Here is a 22,879-nt window from a genome sequence, read left to right on the forward strand (position 1 = left end):
GACTGAGTTTTCACCAGATCTGGTTGTTTAAAAGTGCGTGGCACCTCCCCCCTCACTCTTTTTTGCACCTGCTCCTGCCAAGTGAGAAGTCTTGTTCCTCCTCTGCCTTCCACCATGATTGGAAGATTCCTGAGGCCCCCCTAGAAGCAGAAGCCACTATGCTTCCTGTACAGTCTGCTGAACTGTGAGCCAATTAAACCTCTTTTCTTTATAAATTACCCAGTTTCAGGTGTTTGTTTATAGCAATGCACGGATGAACTAACACACCAGACATCATGGTATAGAGTGGACTGCTGATGCCACACATGCTTCATTAGGTGTTAATTCAATCTTTAGACTATTAAACAAATAAATGCATGCAGCAGAGTGTGACTCTTTGAAAAGAATATGGCACATAGCAAGTTATGGAACATATCACTTTACTTTTTCTTTCACTACATCCATGGTACCTAGATAGGGGCTTGTCATATTTTAGACATATTTCTAAATAAACTTTTAAGTACAATTTGGTAATCTTAAATGCTACCTGGAATAAATGTAAGTAGACTTACTGCATATCTAATATGACTATAACAACTTTCAAATTATATAGTGACAACTAATGACATATTTTCTATGAATAAATTTCTACTATTACCATGTAATAAAAAGTTAACTGTCTTTTTCCTTCCTTTTTCCCAAAGAAATTTTAAAGAAGTGACATTCAAATGCATAAAAAGCAGTACTGGCAAAGCTTTACTGTCCTTAGGTAGGACTGTGAATACGAAGTAAGTTTCAGTTCAGGCCGGGCATGGTGGCTCATGCCTATAATCCCAGCACTTTGGGAGGCTGAGGTGGGCGGATCACCTGAGGTCAGGAGTTCGAGAGCAGCCTGACCAACATAGAGAAACCCCGTCTCTACCAACAATACAAAATTAGCCGGGCGTGGTGGTGCATGCCTGTAATCCCAGCTACTCGGGAGGCTGAGGCAGAAGAACCACTTGAACTTGGGAGGTAGAGGTTGCGGTGAGCCGAGATTGCATCATCGTACTCCAGCCTGGGCAATAGGAGTGAAACTCCCTCTCAAAAAAAAAAAAGCACAGAAAATTACTTTTTTACATTTAGCTTTAGTCAACTTGGTTACATTTAACTACTCTTAGTTTTTAAAGGATTAGTCATCTTATAACTACCAAAGGCTAAAATTACTTATCAGTGTTGAAAATAAGTCTTAAATGCCCCCTCCAACCATACCAACCATTCTGGTTAAGAATCTCCTCAAAGATTTCTCTATGTTCACTTGACTTGGAAAATCAAAAACAACAATTTTAGTTTACATTTTTGAAAGGAAGTGATAATTGGTAGGAAATTATGTTTTAAAATGATGATTATTATGTCATTAATATACAGTTAGTGATTTCTTTTATTAACAGATACACTCAAAGATCAAGATGCTATTAACAAACAGCAGCACTAATCTAAGCTCTGAGAAGTTTAACAGAAGCAAAAATATAAAATCAATTGCCAATTTCCAGTAAACAATGGATGGCAGGGCACTAACATCCCGGAGAAGGAAAGCTATAAAACTTAGGCATGGCAACTAAAAGGTGTTCTTTCAGCTGGGTCTAAGCCAAAGTTCCTTGTATTCTGTACAATTTTCTGTGACCCAAAGAATAATCTAATATAAACAATTTCTAGACTTATGTAAGTGACCCAAAGAATAATCTAATATAAACAATTTCTAGACTTATGTAAGTGTAAAAATCCAACACAGAAATTAGTTTTAAAGGAGCTTATTCAGCTAAGTTTCCTTGACTAAGAACCTTATATAATTCAAAGCTAAATTACCAACTCCTATTGTAATATGTCTTTAACAATTAGGGTAAGATTTCTACATAAATTTGTGGCAATTCCTAACATATATAAAAGAGAAGCTCATTTAAAAAAAAAAATTTTTCACTCAGAATATGATCCTGTCCAAAGAGGTAACGTAAAAAAGTCCTGACTTTTCCATATTAATCAAATAACTCATGGAATATCTCTAAACTTCAATACAAAAGTCTATGATCAATAATCAATAAGCCTATGTTATGGATTGGCAAACTACTACAGGCTTGGGTTCAAACCTGGCTCTGCTGTCTGTTTTTTAATGGTTTGTGAGCTAAAAATGATTTTTACATGTTTATCTTTAATTCTGCCTCTTAGTCACCAAAGCCTAAAATATTTACCATCTGCTCCTTTAAGAAAAAGTTTGCAGACCCCAGGCCCATATCAGTATTACTCATGATACCTAGCCCTCAATGCTAAGGAGACAACTTTTAAATGTATATCCCCAGTCAGCCCCAACCACTACACTAAGCTTTTCCTATCACTAACTACCCTCTAAGCATTTTAAGATTTTTCACCTTCCTTGTCAAAAATTCTATTATAAAATTCATCTGTCAGATGAATCCCTCTCTTGATTTGTTATCTTTTAATGTTATCACCATGCTCTCATTCCGGAAACACTTATTTTTTGACTCTTCACAAACTCCCCACATTCAAATCCTTTCTTACTTTTCATTCTTTCTCTGCACAATGGCTCTTATAGTCTAGCTTCTTTTTCTCCGTTTCTCCTAAAATGTAAAACCCTGGTTCAAATGCTTTTCTCCAAATTAGACCTATATAGTCAATTATTAATTGGTGTTCCTAAATTTAATTCCACTCCCTCAAAATGCATTCCGAATACTACCATCACTTCAATTTACATATCAAACAGTATGTTTATAGTATTACTCCAAAAAACCTTCAACAGCTCTTTTTCCCTAATGCTACTGCTTTAGTTTCACAAACAAGCCATTTGCCTATCACTCTCGCAATTTTTGCAGCAGTTGCACATTTACCCTCTGTCTTAAGGTATGATAGTTGAGAATATAGGTCCTGAAGTCAGTTTGCCTGGATTTGAATCCACCACTTACTAGCTATGAAAACCTCTCTATGCCTTTATAGCCTCACATATTAGGTTAATAAAACAACAGTATTTAATAGTTCACTGGGTTCATGTAAAGGGTATATGAGTTAATATATATAAAACATTTTAACAATGCCTGATAAATAATGAGCCACCAATAACTGTTAGCAAATCTTTTTTTAACATTTTTTTTTTAAACTCAAATACATTTAGTTAGGATAAGCAATAGCCATTAAGTCCTGGATTTGATGTGCTACCTATATTTTACTTTCCATTAACATGAATACATAATGATTAAAATTAAAAACATTGTCTGTGTACCACTTAATATATTTCACCCACTTTGGAAATAGTGGCCTATAGAATAAAAAGTTAAATGTCTTTGAATAGCACTGATAATTTACTGCTATCTGATCCCAGTACTTTCTTGCATCCAACTCATGAATGCTCTATTTCAAACAGTGTCCTTAAAGTGTGAACTTTCACTACAACCATTCGTCTTGCCATCAGGTACATCTTTACAATCACTTCACCTTTTCCCCACTTCCAGGCTCAGATCAGACTCTATTTCTTTCAAGACCTTCCTGTATAAAATCACTTATCTTGATTTTCAATTATTTCATGAACTAGACTTCTTGTTTACTCAGTGCAGCTCACTACAACACAGCTGCTTCTTTAACATTGCAATTATTTTTCATAATAGTGCAGAGAAATCAAAGGAAATGGGTACTGAGAAAAGACAAACGGATGTGGAAATCAGGAGGTCACCACTGACATTAAAGAATATAGGGCTGGGTGTGGTAGCTCATGCCTGTAATCCCAGCACTTTGGGAGGCCGAGGCAGGTGGATCACCTGAGGTTGGGAGTCTGGAGACCAGCCTAAGCAACATGGAGAAATCTGGTCTCCACTAAAAATACAAAATTAGCTGGGCGTGGTGGCGGGCGCCTGTAATCCCAGCTACTCAGCAGGTTGAGGCAGAAGAATCGCTTGAACCTGGGAGGCGGAGGTTGCGGTGAGCTGAGATGGTGCCATTGCACTCTAGCCTTGGCAACTAGAGCAAGACTTTGAAATAAATAAATAAATAAGAAAGAAAAATAAAATTAGCCAGGCATGGTGGTGCACACCTGTAGTCCCAGCTACTCAGGAGGTTGAGGCAGGAGAATCGCTTGAACCCAGGAGGCGGAGGTTGCAGTGAGCTGAGAGTGCACTGCTGCACTCCAGCCTAGGTGACAAAGTGAGACTCTATCTCAATAAAAAAGAATATAGAAACAATATTAGGAATTGGATTTCAAGGCAGTAAGAAGAGTGGATAGTGACAGAATAGAGGCAGTGGGCATGGAAAACTTTTTCTTAAAACTCAGCGGTGGAAAAGAAAACACAAACAGGCAAATAACAGAGAGAGTAAGAAAAAGTAAACGTTTTCTTCAAGATAGAGAAAAACTCAAGGTTGAGAGACAGATGGAAGCAACCTATGAGTAAGGACAATTAGATGAAGTATCAGAAATCACTATAGGCACAGAATGAGAGGGGCTACCTCTCTTCATTGAAGAGGAAATTAAAAATACAAATAAATACTACTATCCCCTAACATGGAGAAGACGAAAATAAGAAAATTCACATTTATACATTTTTAACTTCTACAGGAAAACAAGAAACGAAGTTAACCACTAGGAGTGACAGGAGTGCATGGAAGGAAAAACAAAAAGGGAAAAGATTTAAAAATCACTTTTTCACGCCTGTAATCCCAGCACTTTGGGAAGCCGAGACGGGTGGATCACGACGTCAGGAGATCGAGACCATCCTGGCTAACACGGTGAAACCCCGTCTCTATTAAAAATACAAAAAATTAGCCAGGTGGGTGGTGGGCGCCTGTAGTCCCAGCTACTCGGGAGGCTGAGGCAGGAGAATGGTGAGAACCCGGGAGACGGAGCCAGCAGTGAGCCGAGATCGCGCCACTGCACTCCAGCCTGGGTGACAGAGTGAGACTCTGACTCAAATAAAAAAAAAAAAAGAAAAAAAATCACTTTTTAAGAAGTAAGCAACAGAACAAATAGGACACAAAAATGATCATGGAATAGTGAAGATCCATTCGTTCTAGATTTTAAAAGCGGGTGAGTGACACATTTAAAAGTTCTCAAAGTAAAAGCTAAATTAAGTACTACTTTGATCTTCATATGATCCTTCACTGGTACTGACCCCTTTTAGCACTTAAGAGTTGTATTTAAAATGCAGATGACTATAATTTACTCAAATGTTACACTGTACACACTCAATTGTGAGCTAAAAAAACTTCATATACAGAATGAAATTATAGACAAAATTTATGTACAAATCCTAGGCAGAAATAAGCTGTGGAAACATAAAACCAACCAAAAGCAATCTCTCATTTCGTAATTCCCCAAGGTACTTGTTAGTTTGTTCTTCCTGGCATTTATCATAGCCATAAGAAACTCAACTATACGGAGCCTAGGAAAAAGTGAAATCTTAAATATTTTGTTATCTGACATAATCTAAATATTTCGGAACTTTTACCACTATTAACACTGAACTGTAATGTCATACAGTGATACGAATGGATTATGTCCAAATATATAAGTCTGCTTAATTTCATTAATAAGGCCAAGAAGGCTATGATTTTTGAATTGTGCCTGCCTTTTGTCACTTTCTGGTCTTTTTCCTTAATATCAGGATATTGTAATCCCATGAACTCCCCAGCATATCTGCAGAACAAATACATTTACACCTAATGTGCTCCTTCCAAACTTCTATGAACTTGAAAACAAGATAAACAGGTTTGCTAAAATGTCAGCGCATGTGCTTTACGATCTGTGCTTTACTGCATATAGATGTTTTATTTGCTCTGGGTAGTACCAAGTTCTCAGAGAAACTCTTTCTTTGTGGCTTTCAGGTAACCTACACAGAACAGGAAAGGTACTTAATTCAGCCTCACAATACAAATATGTATATTTTGTCTTCTTCATAAAGCTAGTGAACGTTGTGGGAACAGGGACCATTACGATTTGCATTAACAGGGCACCTGGAACAAAGTCTGGCACTTAAGAAGATTTCAACAAATCTTTTAACGTATCATATCGAAGTCAACTAAATGGCTAATAATCATTTTATTTTCCAACAACTTCAACAAAGTAAGTTGTCCCGACACTGTACCTTAAGTAAGGTTTTATAATTTTAAGCAAAGTTAAGTCCTAAGAACACAAAAATTCTGCAAGAAACCCCAAGTGCTATAAGGAATGGTCAGTAGATGGCATGCCTCTCTTCAAAGCAGTTAGGCCCAAGGTTAAGATGTGCTAGTATTGCTGAAAGGTTTTTTTAAACTCAAGATCTTGTCCTCAAACAGCTACTAAACTTCTCAGGGTGTATTTCAAAAGAGCAGGGTACTAACCTTAGCTCTTTGGTCTAATTCTAAGTCTGGTAATTATATGCTGCCTATTAAAGTTTCCCTTGGAGTCCTAATTTAATAAGGTGGGGCTCAATTCGTGTCAAACAGCTCAGAGCAATGCTACTGGCTGCAATGCTTATCCCATAGAGTGTAACATTTCAGATGTGATTAAGTGATCATTTAGAATTTTTCAGGGAAGAAGGCAATCATGAATTCATTAAAATACTTCTCTACTTATAAAGAATATATATTCCATATTTTTAAAAAGTAGCCAAAGTTCCTATATCTGAAAATGCTGGCTGGGTACAGCGGCTCACGCCTGTAATCCTAACACTCTGGGAGGCTGAGGCAGGTGGATTACTTGAGGTCAGGGGTTCAAGACCAGCCTGACCAACATGGTGAAACCACATCTCTACTAAAAATACAAAAATTAGCTGGGCGTGATGGCACGCCTGTGGTCCCAGTTACTCAGGAGGCTGAGGCAGAAGAATCGCTTGAACCTAGGAGGCGGAGGTTGTAGTGAGCTGAGATCACGCCACTGCACTCCAGCCTGGGCAACAGAGAGAAACTCTGTCTCAAAATGAATAAATAAATAATAAAAAAATTAAAATGCCACAATGAACTTTGGTTATATTCTTGATGAGTTCTACTTTGGCTATTATAAGCATGACAAAAAAACTTTTCAAGTTTAGCAACTTTTTAAGCTTTACAAAGAAAACTCAAAGTTCACAGACTCAAATTAAGCAGCAGTTCTTATACTTTCCATCCAAAACCTGAGAAGACTAGCATCACCATTTCTCCAATCTACTAATACAAGAAATAGGGAGGATGACAATGAAACATCAGGGAGATGAACAAGGGCAAAATGAAACTAAATAGGAGTGTACAGCTATTAAATTCCAACCTTTAGCTGGCACCATATTAAAAAGGCACCCTGGCAACTACAATCCTTTGCAGGGAATTAGGGTAGAGGAACAGGAAACATCAGCATAGAAATGGAGTTTCTAGACAGAAATAGAACAGTCTGTACAGAAAACTGTACAGATAGTTTGAGATCCTAAAACATATCTTAAGGCTATGGATAAAAATACAAGTACAGTCCTAGGCAGAACCATTATCCTTTAGAATTTATTCTATGATTCTTTAAAACAAAACAAAACAAAAACCTTTTAAGTGTTTTCAGCATTTCAGTGTGTCTTAAAGAATGATCCTCAAGTAGTTCCATCGTTTTGGCATACTCTAACCACAGGCTCTGTAGTTAATATATTACTAGCAATTTAAAAGGACAAAGTTTCTATTAACTGTAAATGTTTTTTCCCATCTACACACTGTGCTTGTAAAAAAAATATATATATATATGTGATTTATATATATCATGGTTCAGAATATTGACATCATTTAAGAAAAAAATTAAAAATAAATAAGAACAACAAGAACTACAAATAACTAAGAAAATACCTTATAACTATCAAAAGTCCAGGGTCCTTCAAGGCAAAGAACACTTCTACCACTGACCACCCACAAAACAAAGAAAATCAGTTTGAAATCCAGGAGCCAGGGAGACTACCCTTTCTCTAGGGGTTGGCAAACAATGTAACAATTTCATCAACTTCATCATAAGACATTATAACCGACTATAGAAAGCAAGCAGAAGAGAGGTATTTATTTCGCCCAAAATGACAAAGGTACAGCCAAATTAAATGATTCTCCTTAAAGAAGAAAAAGTTTAACTGGGGTAAAAAAATACAAGTACCTTACACTTTCAAAAAAAATAAATTATCAAAGACTGTAAGTTTTGTCTTTTTTTAAAAAATAGTAATCTAGAGGTATAATATTAGAGACTTGCAATCTAATTCAAAATCTTAGGGCTGAATGTGTTTTGGAATTTTGATATATATTTCCCAGATTTAGAAATACTACTTAACAATCCCCAACGTGGTCCAGGCCAGCACACAGTAATCAAATATAATCATATTTCTGCAGTAAAATATACAAATATTTGAAAAAATACCCTCATTTCAATTCAGAACCAGATGTGCTTATCCAGGAAGTTAACATCAGGTCAGGCTTTGTGTCCAATTTCTGTTTTTCGAAGTGTGGATACTGAATAAAAGACTGTGGGCTTGAACCGAAAAAAACTTTACCCTTAGCTTAAAAACAGCATATGATACAAAAATTACTTACTAACCCTTAAAGTTTACAAACTTTGACAGAGTAGCAGAAATTACATTTTAAATATTTTTTTATAATAAATTACACATTCTGTATTATAGTAACTTAATTCATATGTCCAAAGAAAACTAAATGAATTGTTTTATGACATGAATTAAAATGCATTCATATTCAAAATGGTATATTTATTTCTTCCTTTATAGTACTTTATAGCTAAAAAAAAACCACCCAATTATTTCTACTAGCTAATAAAATCTTGCAATTGCACTGTAATTGAGCACCGTCAGGGGTGCAACTAGCTTACAAGGACTCATGAAAATCTGGACACTGAGGTAATGGAAATTCAACAACTGAACAAAGAAATTCTCCATTTTTTTCTTGTTTCTATTGTCTTATGGTTTGGAAAAAAAAGATATAGGTTTGTAAGAGCAATCAGAATGTTTATTATAAATTTTATGTTCTCTTGAAAATAGCAAAGAATAGTGGTGAACAGTGTCTGGAATACCTAACTAGGCACTCAAAGTCCAGTTCTACCATTCAGTTGCTCTGTGACCTTAGGAAGTTATTTAAAGCTCTGTGCCTCAGTTTCCTTATTTACAAAAGAGGGAAATAATGGAACCTACCACACAGAGTTGTTAATGAGAACTGAATGCTAAGAAAAAAAATAAGTAAAAAATAAACTTAGTGATAGGAAGACCACAAGAAGAACAGATAGAGAGGGAAACAAGTGGTATTAGTAACTACTGGCAATGTTAATGAAGTATTACCAACCAATAATTTGTGATATTAATCACTTTTTAAACCCAGACTGGCTTAATGTAGGTTTTTAAAAAATACAATAAATGTTTACCTTACATTTTATTAACTGAAATACTATGAGCTAACTAGCATCTCTATCCCTTTATAATAATTAATAATCATTATCTGAACTTATTTCTGTAAACTACTAAAATCTCAAAAATATTTTTTTGTGAAAAATTCTAATGAGCAGTTTGCATGTATGGTTAGCATTCAGTAAATAAGAATATTTGGTAAGTCAAAATGTCTAATTGCCTGATCTTATCCAATAGCCCAACCACCAAACATGGTTCTAGAAAGAAACCACTTCATTTACTACACAATCTGAAAAAGTACTGGATGTAACCTTACCTGTCTTCATCTTTGTCATAGAGTTGGTAATAATCTCCACAGCCATTCCAAAAGGTGTTACCCACTTCTTGCCTTCCTGCTGTGGCTCCACTTTCTGGTGTTATTTGGTTATTTTCTGTTTCTCTTTGTGTAATAACTCTTGAGTATGGTGGATCCAAGAACATACAGTCATGCTCTCCATCATATTCTTCACATTTTATTAAGAGGTCATCTGAGCCACTTTCCTCAACTTCCAAAGCCTCCCTCCATCTTTGAACACTTCTTTGTTTCGCCTCATGCCTATTTAAACCTGTTTCTTGGTCCACCTGGCTTGAACTTATTAGTTTTCTAACTTTTGGCCTCACTACCTGTTCAGGAGAACTTCCATGGTTCTTTTCCATATCATTGGTATTTTGTTCACTACAAATATGCCCTGGACTGTAGGCTGCATCTTCAGTTGAATTTTCTGTCTGTCTTTCCTGGCTAGTATTGTTTTGTTGTTTCTTTCTGACCATTTCATCTTGAGAAGACCTCTGAATTTCCTGGCTATTCTGATGGACAAACTCAGTATCACCAGCAGAACTTTTCGCTAACGGTACAGAATCTAACTCTTCAAACGCATCTCTTACTTCACAGTTAAATGAGGGAACTGGTGGTGAAAGACCAGAGTATGCCTCTGCCTCTCTGTTTTCCATCTCAAATATTGTATTGCCTAATGACTCCTGGTATCTGCTACCTTCCACGACTTCTGCAGAAAGTTGAAGACGGTCATTATCTTCTCCATGTTTGCCATCTGGATCATAAGAGTCTATATGAACCAAAGCAATTCCATTTTGGACACTTGAAGCATTACAAGCTCCTGGAGTATACTCTCCCTCAGAGTGATTATGAAGATTTGTACTGCTTCCTAAGGTATCCCTGCCTTCCTCACTATGATGTACTGCAGCAAAGGATTGACCGCTCTCAGTGGTTTGATTCAATGCTGAACCACAAGTGGCAATTTCTTTTTCACTTTTTTCAAATATAGGTTCGCTGGGCAAAGAAGAATCAACTTGATCCAAAGGACTGGAACCTTCATAGAAAACAAAGAAAACATATTTTGAAGGATTTAGATAAAATTTTATGTAATAACTATCACTTAAGTGGAAATCGTACCGATTATTGCCTACTTGAACATATGAGTAAATTTATTTACCAAGCACTTCTATGTTCCTTATAACTTAACTGGGGATACAAACTAGTTACTCTATGAGTTCATTTATGTCAATGTATAGCCTTTCACTATCATCTCCCTCACATGTCTTTGGCGGTTTTCTATCTAAATCCTAGTATCTTATGCATTCTGCAAGACATATAAAGGAGAAGTTCTTGAGAGGTTATACAATGGGAAGCCTCTCATAAGTGGAGTCTAGGGTAACCAATCTGCCCTCCCAGTGATTTTCAAACTCACCTTCTTTATTACATGCAGGCAAAAAAACAAAAAAACAAAAAAAACAAAAAAACCTTCAAAAGTACTTATGACAGATATAATAACTATAGTTACAGATCTAAGAGAAATTAGACCCTATTGTGTTTTGTTGGCAATTCACTAAATTATATCTCAGTATCTAGACATATTAGATTATAAATTGGATTGTTGAATACGTTTGTAATAAGTTAACTTTAGATATGTTATAGTTATGACTGAAAATAACAGATCAATATGTTGATTCTTGTCATAGTTCAACTGTGAGAATTCTGAAACACGAGTAAAATCATATCTATAAATTACTTTAAGCATAACTATCTTGCATCACCAGTAACAATAAAAAATGAAGACATTGGAGATTTGCTGAAATAAAAATTCATGAATTGTAAAATAACTGAAGTTTGGCAATGACATATTGTACGAAGGGTTTTTTTATTCTATTTTTTTTTTGAGACAGAGTCTCGCTCTGTCACCCAGGCTGGAGTGCAGTGGCGCGATATCAGCTCACTGCAAGCTCCGCCTCCCAGGTTCATGCAATTCTCCTACCTCAGCCTCCTGAGTAGCTGGGAACAAAGAGTTCTTTAATGGGATGACCTTAGTTAGTAATTCAGGTTCTTACATATGACAGCAAAAATAATCTAGAAATGTCAAGTTTGCTTAGAACAAGAGGAAGAAGACAAATCCAGTCCAAAAATGTGCAATTATGGTACATGGATAGCTGCAAAATACTTTTTCAAAACCACCAAATAACTAAGAAATTTTAATTGAATAAGCCTTCCTTGTCCTTTGGATTTTGTAAGATGATGAAAAAATAAACAAGTCAAGTTAAATTTAGAGATAAAATTAAAAGAAAAGTTGGCCAGGTACAATGGTCCATGCCTCTAATCCCAGCACTTTGGGAGGCTGAGCTGGATGGACCACTTGAGGTCAGGAGTTCGAGACCAGCCTGGGCAACATGGCAAAACCCCATCTCTACCAAAAAATACAAAACTCAGTCAGGTGTGGAGGCGCATGCCTGTAGTCCCAGCTACTTGGAAGGCTGAGGCAGGAGAACCACTTGAACCTAGGAGACAGAGGTTGCAGGGAGCCAAGATCATGCCACTGCACGCCAGCCTGGCTGACAAAGCAAGCCTCCATCTTAAAAAAAAAAAAAAAAAAAGGCCAGCACAGTGACTCAAACCTGTAATCCCAGCACTTTGGGAAGCCAAGACAGGTGGATCACTTGAGAGGTCAGGAGTTTGAGATCAGCCTGGCCAATGTGGTGAAACCCCGTCTCTACTAAAAATACAAAAATTAGCTGGGTGTGGTGACAAACACCTGTAGTTCCAGCTACTAGGGAGCCTGAGGCACAAGAATCGCTTGAACCTGGGAGACGGAGGTTGCAGTGAGCCAAGATCGCACCACTGCACTCCATCCTGGCCAACAGAACATGACTCCACCTCAAAAAAAAAAAAAGAAGAGAAGAAGAAAAGTTATTTAAATATCATATGCAGGGAAAAAATATCTCCACTTGATCCACATTTTTAAAAATTTCAAAACATTTCTTTTTGATGCAAAGATGATTTCCTTTGGCTGAAGGTTATGACATTGTAATCACTACTATGACAGTGTAGTTATATTTTAATGACTGGCTATATTCTATTTTCTTCTATGTTTAAATATATATACCATTAATGTTAACTTCAATAATAATTTCAAAATAGAATTTCTTGATAGGAAGTATGCTGCATTTACACTCACAGACATGCATAATACCCACCCAAAAACTTAATTATAAGATCAATTCCTATATAACTATTAATAACCTTTAAATAATTATATGTTACACACCTGAGGAATTTTCCTTTGGAACATCATCTAGTTCCAACACTTCATAGTCATCACCAGCCCGACCTAAGCTTCTTTCATGCCTGGTCATACATGGTTTAAAACTGACATAAGCATGTCTTCTTCCATATCTCCTGCCTGTAATTGTCTGATATCCTCCTGCTGGTTTGGGCCAGGCAGCCTTACCAGATTCTTGGTCCATTGCTGAAAAAAAAGTTAAAAAATTAAAACAGGAACAGCAATGAGCTTTATTCTGGCAACCTGTCGGGGAAAACTACTTCAGTTTATATTTTATTACTTATCAAATCATATGCTTCTGAACATGAAGTGTATCTTACTAGTACTATAAAACACTATTCTTCACACACTAGAAAATTAAACATGAAGTACTATATAATAAGAGTTAGTGGCCTCTTCCCTTCAAAAAACATGTTTTAAAATTTGGTTCAAGATATTTCAGATTTTTATAATGAAACCTACCAAAAAATGTTTTCCATATGCCAAATTATTATACTGCCAAAGCTCTTTATGGACTGGAGATCTTCCAAATTAAGTACCTTATATATTAATATAAGTGCTCAATACATATTTGATTGGTCAATTACTAGCATATGATATGATGGTTTCAATTACTTTAAGAATGAAAACATTTATGTCAAAGATAACAAGTAACCTCTTTAAATGGTATATGTACCCTGAAGAATCAACCAGACCACAAAAAATATGTGTCAAAGATTAATGTCAGATAAAACTATCCAAAAGAAAACAGCAATGATCCAGGTCAAACACACACTACCCTGCCTTCAAAACTACCAATGAATGGTATATGTTGCGGTAAGAAAAGCCATCAACATTTAAATGACTTGACTATTAAGTTTTGATGACTGAGGGGTATACAGCAGTAAACAGCAGCAACTTTCACTAAGTAGTTCATTATTATACACACACATATATTAAGTGTAAGTTTAGTCAATTATATATTACATGTACTACACAGCAACTAAACAAAATATTTTCTCACAGCATATGGTATAGTTAATAAATGCAACAGTTGCTGGGCGTAGTGGCTCATGCCTGTAATCCCAGTTCTTTGGGAGGCTGAGGCAGTCGGATCACTTGGGGCCAGGGGTTCGAGATCAGCCTAGCCAACAAGGCGAAACCCTGTCTCTACTAAAGATACAAAAATTGGATGGGCGTGGTGGCACATGCCTGTAATTCCAGCTACTCGGGAGGCTGAGGCATGATAATCACCTGAACCCGGGAGGCGGAGGTGGCAGTGAGCCAAGATTGCACCACTGCACTCCAGCTTGGGTGACAGTTTGAGACTCCATCTCAAAAAAAAATGAATAAATGAATGAATGAATGAAACAGTTACATAATTTTTTAGTTGCACTAAAATAAGAAATATAATCACTTCCAAGAAGGAAACAAACAACATGTATTTATAATACACGCACATATCAAGTATAATAATATCAAGTGTTACACTTACTTAACCCCATCAGTAATCTTGAGGTGCATACTGTATTCTATTTTAAAAATTGAAAAATTAAAGTTAAAATTAAGTGTTGGATAACTTGTCTAATAATCTAACAGTATGACTCCAGAACCAATGCCCTTAACAATTCTAACAAAAGAATAGTCTCCAAACTGGAAAGCATAAAGCTTTCCAAGCTAAATGGGTATGGAAAGAAAATATCAGAATTTCTATTTTTGCCTATCAAAAATTAGAAACTAAGCTTTACAAACATTCAATATATGGATCAAAACCAGGCTTTAGTAAGATCATATGTCAGATGATCACATGTCACTTACTGGTACTCAAGGTACCCAGAGGGAAAAACAAGAAGTGCTCAATGTAGAAGAACTGACTTTCCTTACCTGCTGGCTCCTTTTCAGTGTACTGTGACATATATGGCAGTGTCTGTGTGACTAGTTCAGTAGAATTATAGATGTGATTTAGTTTTTATTCACACTATGGATAAGCCACAGAAGATTCCTACAAAGAAACAATGAATTGAACAATAGATTAATAATAAAAGCACAAAAACAGCAAAAATGATACTTCCGCTCCTCCTAGGGAAGCCTTATAATAAAACTTAGAAAAATACAATGTGATGTAGCCAGGCACGGTGGCAAATGCCTGTAATCCACCTAAGATTACAGTACTTTAGTAGGCCAAGGCGGGCAAATCAGTTTGAGCTCAGGAATTCGAGACCAACCTGGCCAACATGGTGAAAGCCTGTCTCTGCAAGAAATAAAAAAATTAGCCAGGCGTGGTGGTGCACAACTGTAGTCCCTCGGGAGGCTGAGGTGGGAGGATTGCTTGAGTCCAGGAGGTAGAGGCTGCAGTGAGCCGAGATCATGTCACTGCACTCCAGGTCTGCGTGACAGAGTGAGATCCCGTCCCAAAAATAAATAAATAAAAACAAGCAAAATACAACATGATTTGACAAGCCAATCAAAAACTCTTAGAAATACCAAAATGGCTATCTGAAATACAGATTTACATCTGCTCTTGACAAAACTCACCTAAGTATATATCATCCTTAAGACTGTCAATGACAACACCACATACATAATTTATAAGTAAACAAACAAAAATACTAAAAGTACTGACTCAGGTACTTTTTAAATATTAAACTTACAGTAATTTAAATAATAAACTTGTTTAAATAATAAAAAAGTTTAAATAATAAACTTGTTTAAATAATAAACTTTTATAATATTAAAAGTACTGACTCCCAAATTATTTGGGAGTCTACTACACTGTGCTATCATTGCTTCTCTGTCAAGCAGTAAAGTTCCTTTAGCCCTGGAATTGTTAAAAGGTAACTGTAAGAATACAAACTTCATTTTTTAAAAATGTGTAATGGCTTATAACAATTAATAATGTGTGTAAATAATGATGTATTTAATCTTTCCAACAGTCAATTGATCAGATAATTTAATCCCAAATAAGAACCTATTTTCAATCAGGAAAAACTACAGTTTATCATGGAACAAATACAAAAAGAACTTCTGTTTTGAAATTAATGCATTTATTTACTATTTGAAAAGTACTACTTGAGAAGTTGCAACCTGTGGTTTTTTTGAAAGTTTGGTTAAGTTTTTTATTTAAACACCTTATTTAAACACTTGAGCTATTGCCAATTGCTCATCATTAATGCAAATTTATTAGACAATATCTCTGCAAATGAGTTTAATTGTACATGTTACCTGTCTAATCACAGACAGATATATATTAACATATGTAAAAGTACACACCCACATTCACCCATATAAATTACAAATTCAATAACAAGTTATGATCCCTTAAAGTATCTGAATCAAAAGAGGCTGTTAGCAACAGCTAAAGAAGGAATATGAAAAAAAAATAATCTTAACATACTGACAAAAACAAAGGTGCAAATTAACAATGTTTTAATTTTTTGTTTTTTTTTTTTTTTTTGAGACCGAGTCTTGCTCTGTCGCCCAGGCTGGAGTGCAGTAGCTTGATCTTGGCTCACTGCAACCTCCGCCTCCCGGGTTCAAGTAATTCTCCTGCCTCAGCCTCCCGGTAGCTGGGACTACAGGCGCGCGCCACCATGACTGGCTAATTCTTGTATTTTTAGTAGAGACAGGGTTTCACCATATTGGCCAGGCTGGTCTCAAACTCCTGACCGCGTGATCCACCCTCCTTGGCCTCCCAAAGTGCTGGGATTACAGGCATGAGCCACAGTGCCTGGCCGAAATGTGGGTTTTATTCTGAGATGGAAAACCATCGAAGTTCTGAGCACAGAAGAGACATCTGACTTCTGTTTTAAGAAGAACGCTCTGGCTACTGTATTGAATAGCATGAAGGGGAATAAGGTCAAAAGCAGGGAGCACTGTTACAAAGCTATCAAAATAATACTGGCAAGAGATCACAGTGGTTTGGACCAGGGTTAAAATAAAGGGGGTAAGAAATGACAGGATTCTGGACATATTGTAAAAATAGAATCAACAAAATTTACTAATATAGGATATGAAAGAAGGTCGAGGTTGACTCCAGGTTTTAAAGGCTGGACAATGGGAAAAATGCAGTTAATTTCAACTAATTTCGGAAAAATTGTAGAAGAGGCAGATTTGAAGAAAATATATTCAGTTCAGTTTTGGATGAATTAAGTTTGAGGTATCTGTTAGACATTCAAGAGGAAATGTTAAATAGGAGTCTGGAGTTGATTGAAAAATTATGAGCTGTTAGTATAATTTGGGAGTTGTCAGTGCATAGATTATACTAAAACACGTATGAACTTGGATGAGATTTCTAGCGTACATGGAGAAGTCAAGTTAAGCCCTGAGACAATCAAATATGAAGGGTCCAGGGAAAAAGAAGCAGACTGGGTATCCCTTTTCTGAAACGCTTGGAATCAGGAGTGTTTCGGATTTGGGATTTTTTCAAATCTTTTGAATATTTGCATATACATAATAAGATATCTTGAGGATGACATCCAAGTCTAAACACAAAATTCACTTGTTTCCTATACATCTTACACACAGTCTGAAAGTAATTTTATACAATACTTTTAATAATTGTGTGCGTGAAACCAAGTTTCTGTTAAGTACTGATGTGTGGAATGTTACACTTAACGGTGTCATATTGGCAGTAAAAATGTTTCAGATTTTCAGGCCAGGTGCAGTTGCTCATGCCTGTAATCCCAGTACTTTGGAAGGCCAAGACAAGCAATCACCTGAGGTCAGTGAGACTACGTTTCAAAAAAAAAAAAAGTTTCAGATTTTGGAGCATTTTTTAAATGTTAAATTTTTGAATTAGGGATGCTTAACCTATACCAGAAAAAATAACAAGAGGCCAGTGAGAGAAAAGAGAAGTCCTGAAGTGTGAATGCCAAGTGAAGACAGTGTTTCAGGCAGAACTGACCGTGCCAAAAGTTAAAGTATGATGAAAGCCTATCACTGACCACTTAGCAACATGGAGGATAATGGCGAACGGTGGCACCTTTGGTAGCATGGTTGGTGCAAATACATGATAGGAATGCTGCTAAAGAGAGGAAAGGCATTGGGAAGAATGCAGAAATCATGGAAATCACCCTGTTTCTTAAACTTTTCTTTAATGTGATTCCACTTTTTTTCTTAAAGATACTCTTTTCCGAGCTAACATCCTGATCTAAATTTAGTCTACCTGTTTTCAAGGTCTATTACTCAGCTACTTCTGTGGAAATCTTTTGATTGTACTACCCGTTCAGGTAAGTCCCCTACTTTGAATTCCATGTTTTTATCATTTTTTTTCCTTTACTGGAAGATCTTCAAATAATGGTTTCAACAACTATATGTTGGAGGCAAACACTGAGTCCTTGGACATCTGAATATACTATCTATCTCACATTTTAGTACAGTTCAAGACAAAATCACTTTTTCTAAACTCTGAAAGGCACTGTGTCCTATCTGTCTATTGATTTATCCTACTTTTGTAGAAACACCAAATTTTTCTGTCTGGATATTTAGGATCTTGTCTCAATAGCTGGTATTCTATAATTTCACAAAGACTTGTTTGGGGCAGGCCATGTTTAAATTTTTCCTACACAGCACTGGAAGAGCTATTTTAATTTAAGAGACTCTTGTACAGGTCTCAAATATATCCTTTTCCTTACTACTTTTTCTTTATTTGGTCCAAATGGGTTAATCATTTGTCTCTAAACTTTTCTTTCATATTTTCACTCTACAGACTGGGAGATTTCACTCACTTCTTTCACTTAGCCTTTCCTTATTCTCTTAGCCTTTCATTATTCTCTGTTACAATCTTTTTAATTTCTCATACTTTCTTATTCTGTGATTCTTTATTATTTAATAGTGGTTCTTGTTTTATGAATATAGACTAAAATCTCTCTGTAGATACTAATTATTTCTATTTAATCCGAGACCTCTATATTCTGTCTACCACAGTGTTCTCATTTCTATCTCTAAGTATAAAAAACAAGAAGAAAAGCAAAACAGGAAGGAGATAAGCAGGGAATAAAGACCATAGCTAGGGTCAAGATTAAAATGATTAATCAGTACAAATTTGTAGCTAAGGTAAATTGGGAACACTTAGTTTTTCTCTAAATAGACACTTTCTTTGCTGATTAGTTATTTGCGCCATGTACTATTCACCTAACATGTTCATAACAGACTCCTCTCTAGTTGTGACAATTAGTCACTTCAAACAATTTGGGGTTTTTACATACTTCTTACTAGTACTGAAACAAATATATAAACATGTTGCTAAGAATTAAAGGAGTCAATCAGGGACATATTAATTTCTAGGTCTCTCAATTATTAATCTAGAAGTCATCACTTTATCATTTTAACTACAATATTATGCCAGCAGCTCTGGACAGACAATAGGAATAATCTTCAAGAATTACAAGGAAGAACATGGACCTGCAAGATACACTTCTCACAGTAAACTAGTGAATTTAAAGACAAAGACCTTGTTTATTTTTTATTTACACACTTTGTCTAGTACACTGTCTGGCAGTATATTTAAAGTTACTGAACAAATGAATGAATGAATGAGATAATTCTGTGCTCCTTTCTCTGATGGAAATGTGGTCACATAATGGAAAGAGAGGGCTAAGTATTTGGGCACACATGGATTCAAACTTCATTTAGGCAAGTTAATAAACTGCTGTCATTATTAGAGCCCTCTCTTGTGACTTATTTCTAATGAAGACAGTGTGATGGATATGACTGTGTGTGATGTATAAGAATAGGGTAATAAAAGGAATTGTGGCTCCCTTAATCTCTCTGTTCACTCTTTCTAGAAGAAACCAGCTGCCACATCATGAGATCATTCAAGTAGACCCATGGAAAGCCCACATGGTGAAACACTGACTGTTCCTGACAAAATCCACAAGAAACTAAGGTCTTCCAGCAACAGCCACAAGGATGAGCAACCCAGAAAGCAGTTATCTCAGCCCTAGTCAAGCCTTCAAACGACTGCAGCCCCAGCCTACATTTGACGGCAACCTCTTGAGAGACTTGAACCAAAATCAGCAACCAGGCAGCTCCTGAATTTCCAACCCACTGGGACAGTCAGATGATAAATGTCTGAGTTGCTATGTCTACTGCAGGATAACAAGTTACCCTCTTATCCTGCAACAGGTAACAAATACAAATAATATAAATTAAAATGAAGATTTAGGCACAGGGAGAGAAAAATCGGCTAAACTTTCAGAAGAAGAGTTTCAACCGATAGCATGGATCTACATGCTTATGACTCATCTGCTGGGAGCCAGAAATAACTCACTTTTAAAGTATCTTTTCTAGAAAAACAAAGTTGAGAATCAAATACAATTTGATCCTTACTTGAAGAAGTCTTGGTTACTCTTCCAAGTCCATTAGAGTATTTATTTTATATTCTCTCATATTTATAATTACATATATGCCTCCAAAATGCCCTGAAAACATTTAGAATTCCTCTTAAATCAGTCTTCTATAATTATCTACCCTGTACTTCCTTTTAGTAAATGAATTCCTTAGACACACAGAATTTTGATAATTTACACCTATTATCACAACTGAGATATAAATTCAGACTACAAACTTTATGACAAAATGCATTTATGACAAACTATGACAAATGTTATTAGAAAGCTATTTTATATACACATGTCAAAATCAACTATATTTTAACTCAGTTTACTAACATTATCTCGTATTTTTATTAACTGCTAAGGCAAATATCCCAAGAGTTAACAAGGTATTTATTTTGAATAACAATCAAAGCCTACACTTAAATTATTTCTCATAGTTGTATATTCTTTTTAAACTATCTCTAGATTTATCCTATCTTCTATCTGCCAGCAAATGACCACCTACACATACATACAACTGCAAAATCGTCCAGTAGATCTTATTTTCTAACTAGTAGATACACAATAAATAAGGAATGAGGTGAAGTCATTACTATATTTCACTGTAAATAATAACATGAATTTCCTACATAAACATGGAATAATTTCTCCATGTAAGTATTTAGAAATGTCTGTTGCCACTTTTAATTTTCAGTATAGAAGTCTTGTTCAAGTTAATTGAATTTATTCTTAGTCATCTTACATATTTCAATGCTATTCTACATGTATTTTAAAAACTTTTACACTTTGTGGTTGCTAGTACATATATTATAATAATTGGTCTTGTATTCAATCCCCTTGCTAACTTCACCTATTTTAATAGTTTGCTGGCAATGTATTTGGGGTTTACGTTTTCTAATTTTTCTATTAATTTTTGGCCGAGCATACTGGTTAGAAGTCCGACGCGGCCGGGCGTGGTGGCTCACGCCTGTAATCCCAGCACTTTGGGCAGGAGGATCACGTGAGGTTGGGAGTTCAAGACCAACCTGATCATCATGAAGAAACCCCATGTCTACTAAAAATACAAAATTAGCCGGGCGTGGTGGCGCATGCCTGTAATATCAGCTACTCAGGAGGCTGAGGCAGAAGAATTGCTTGAACCTGGGAGGCGGATGGTGCAGTGAGCCAAGATTGCACCATTGCACTCCAGCCTGGACAATGAGCAAAACTTTGTCTCAAAAAAAAAAAAGAAAAACAGTTCAATGCAATGTTGAATAGAGGGACAGATGTATTACACATGAATCAGTGGTTTTTCATTGAATATGATGTTAGCTGTACATTTTTTGTTGGCAAATTAAGAATGCTTCCTTCTATTCATAAATTCATGAGGTTTTCTAAACATAAACACATGCTGAATTTTGTCAAATAATTTTTTTGTAAATTCTACAAAATTTACAATTTTTTTCTCTATTGACCTATGAACTCACTACATTATTCTGTAAAAGTGATAAATAACACTGATTAATTTTATTTTTTATTTTTGAGACAGGGTCTTGCTCTGTTGCCCAGGCTAGAGTGCAGTGGCCAGATCAAGGCTCACTGCTGACTCAACCTTGGCTTAAGAGATCCTCCCACTTCAGCCTACTGAGTAGCTGGGACCACAGGCATGAACCACACCCAGTTAATTTTTAAAATTTTTTGTAGACACAGGGTCCTACTATGTTGCCTAGGCTGGTCTTGAACTCCTGGGCTCAAATGATCCTTCTGCCTCGACCTTCCAAAGTGGTGGGATTACAGGCATGAGCCACTGCATCCAGCCAAATTATTAATTTTAAAACATTTAACCAACTTCACATTCCCCAAACAAATCCATGTTGGTCACAATACATTAATCCCTTTATATCTCACAGGGTTATTCTTTTATCTATGTTTATGAGAAATATTGGCTTAAAATGGTCTCATCATGCTTTTGTCCAGTTTTCCTATCAAGATTATACTAAAGTCATACAATACGCAAATAAATCTATGTTATTCTTGTTCTCTAGAAGAGTCTGTGTAAATCCAGGATTATATCTTACTTACATATAAGGCAGATTTGTCAGTGAAGTCATCAGGTCTAGGATTTTCTTTGTGGAAAGGTTTTTGACAAATTCAACTACCTTAATAGACACAGAACAACTCAGATTTTCTATTTCTTTATATGTAAGCTGAGTAAATTGTGTTTTTCAGGGATTATGACCTTTCATTCAAGCTGTCAAATTATCAAGTTGTACATAATTCCCTTTCATTAACAATTTAATATATAGAGGATCTGTAGTGATGTCTCTTTTACTAGTCCCTGATACTAGTGATTTGTGTTTCTTTCATTTTTCTTAATCAGGTCATTACAGGTTTTCATTTTTAAAAAGTTTTCTTAACTAATTGACTGTAAACCTTTCCTGCTTCATTGATTTCTACTTTTATACTATTTCCTTCTTTCTACTTCCTTGGGTTTAATTCATTGCTCCTTTGAGATAAGAGCTTAGACTACTGACCGTTAACCTTTGTTCCTTACTAATTTATACATCTAAAGCATAAAGTTACCTCTAAGCACTGCTTCAGCTGTATTCCAAAAGTTCTGATATGTATTATTTTTATTATTTTT

General features: G+C 35.8%; 1 protein-coding gene across 2 annotated transcripts in view; it reads right to left on the reverse strand.

The window, feature by feature from the left end:
• Positions 1-22,879, reverse strand: part of PJA2 (praja ring finger 2, E3 ubiquitin protein ligase) — a 73,213-nt gene that overhangs the window by 31,037 nt on the left and 19,297 nt on the right. For both annotated transcript variants that reach the window (XM_011949317.1, XM_011949318.1), the window contains 3 exons: positions 14,804-14,921; positions 12,926-13,126; positions 9,649-10,699 (listed from right to left, as the gene is read on the reverse strand). In XM_011949317.1, the coding sequence (XP_011804707.1) occupies positions 9,649-10,699; positions 12,926-13,126; positions 14,804-14,834 (1,283 nt within the window). In that variant the 5' untranslated portion in view covers positions 14,835-14,921. The remainder of the gene's footprint in view (positions 1-9,648; positions 10,700-12,925; positions 13,127-14,803; positions 14,922-22,879) is intronic.

The sequence above is a fragment of the Colobus angolensis genome, unplaced genomic scaffold, assembly GCF_000951035.1.
Source record: "Colobus angolensis palliatus isolate OR3802 unplaced genomic scaffold, Cang.pa_1.0 Scaffold298, whole genome shotgun sequence".
NCBI lineage: Eukaryota > Metazoa > Chordata > Mammalia > Primates > Cercopithecidae > Colobus > Colobus angolensis.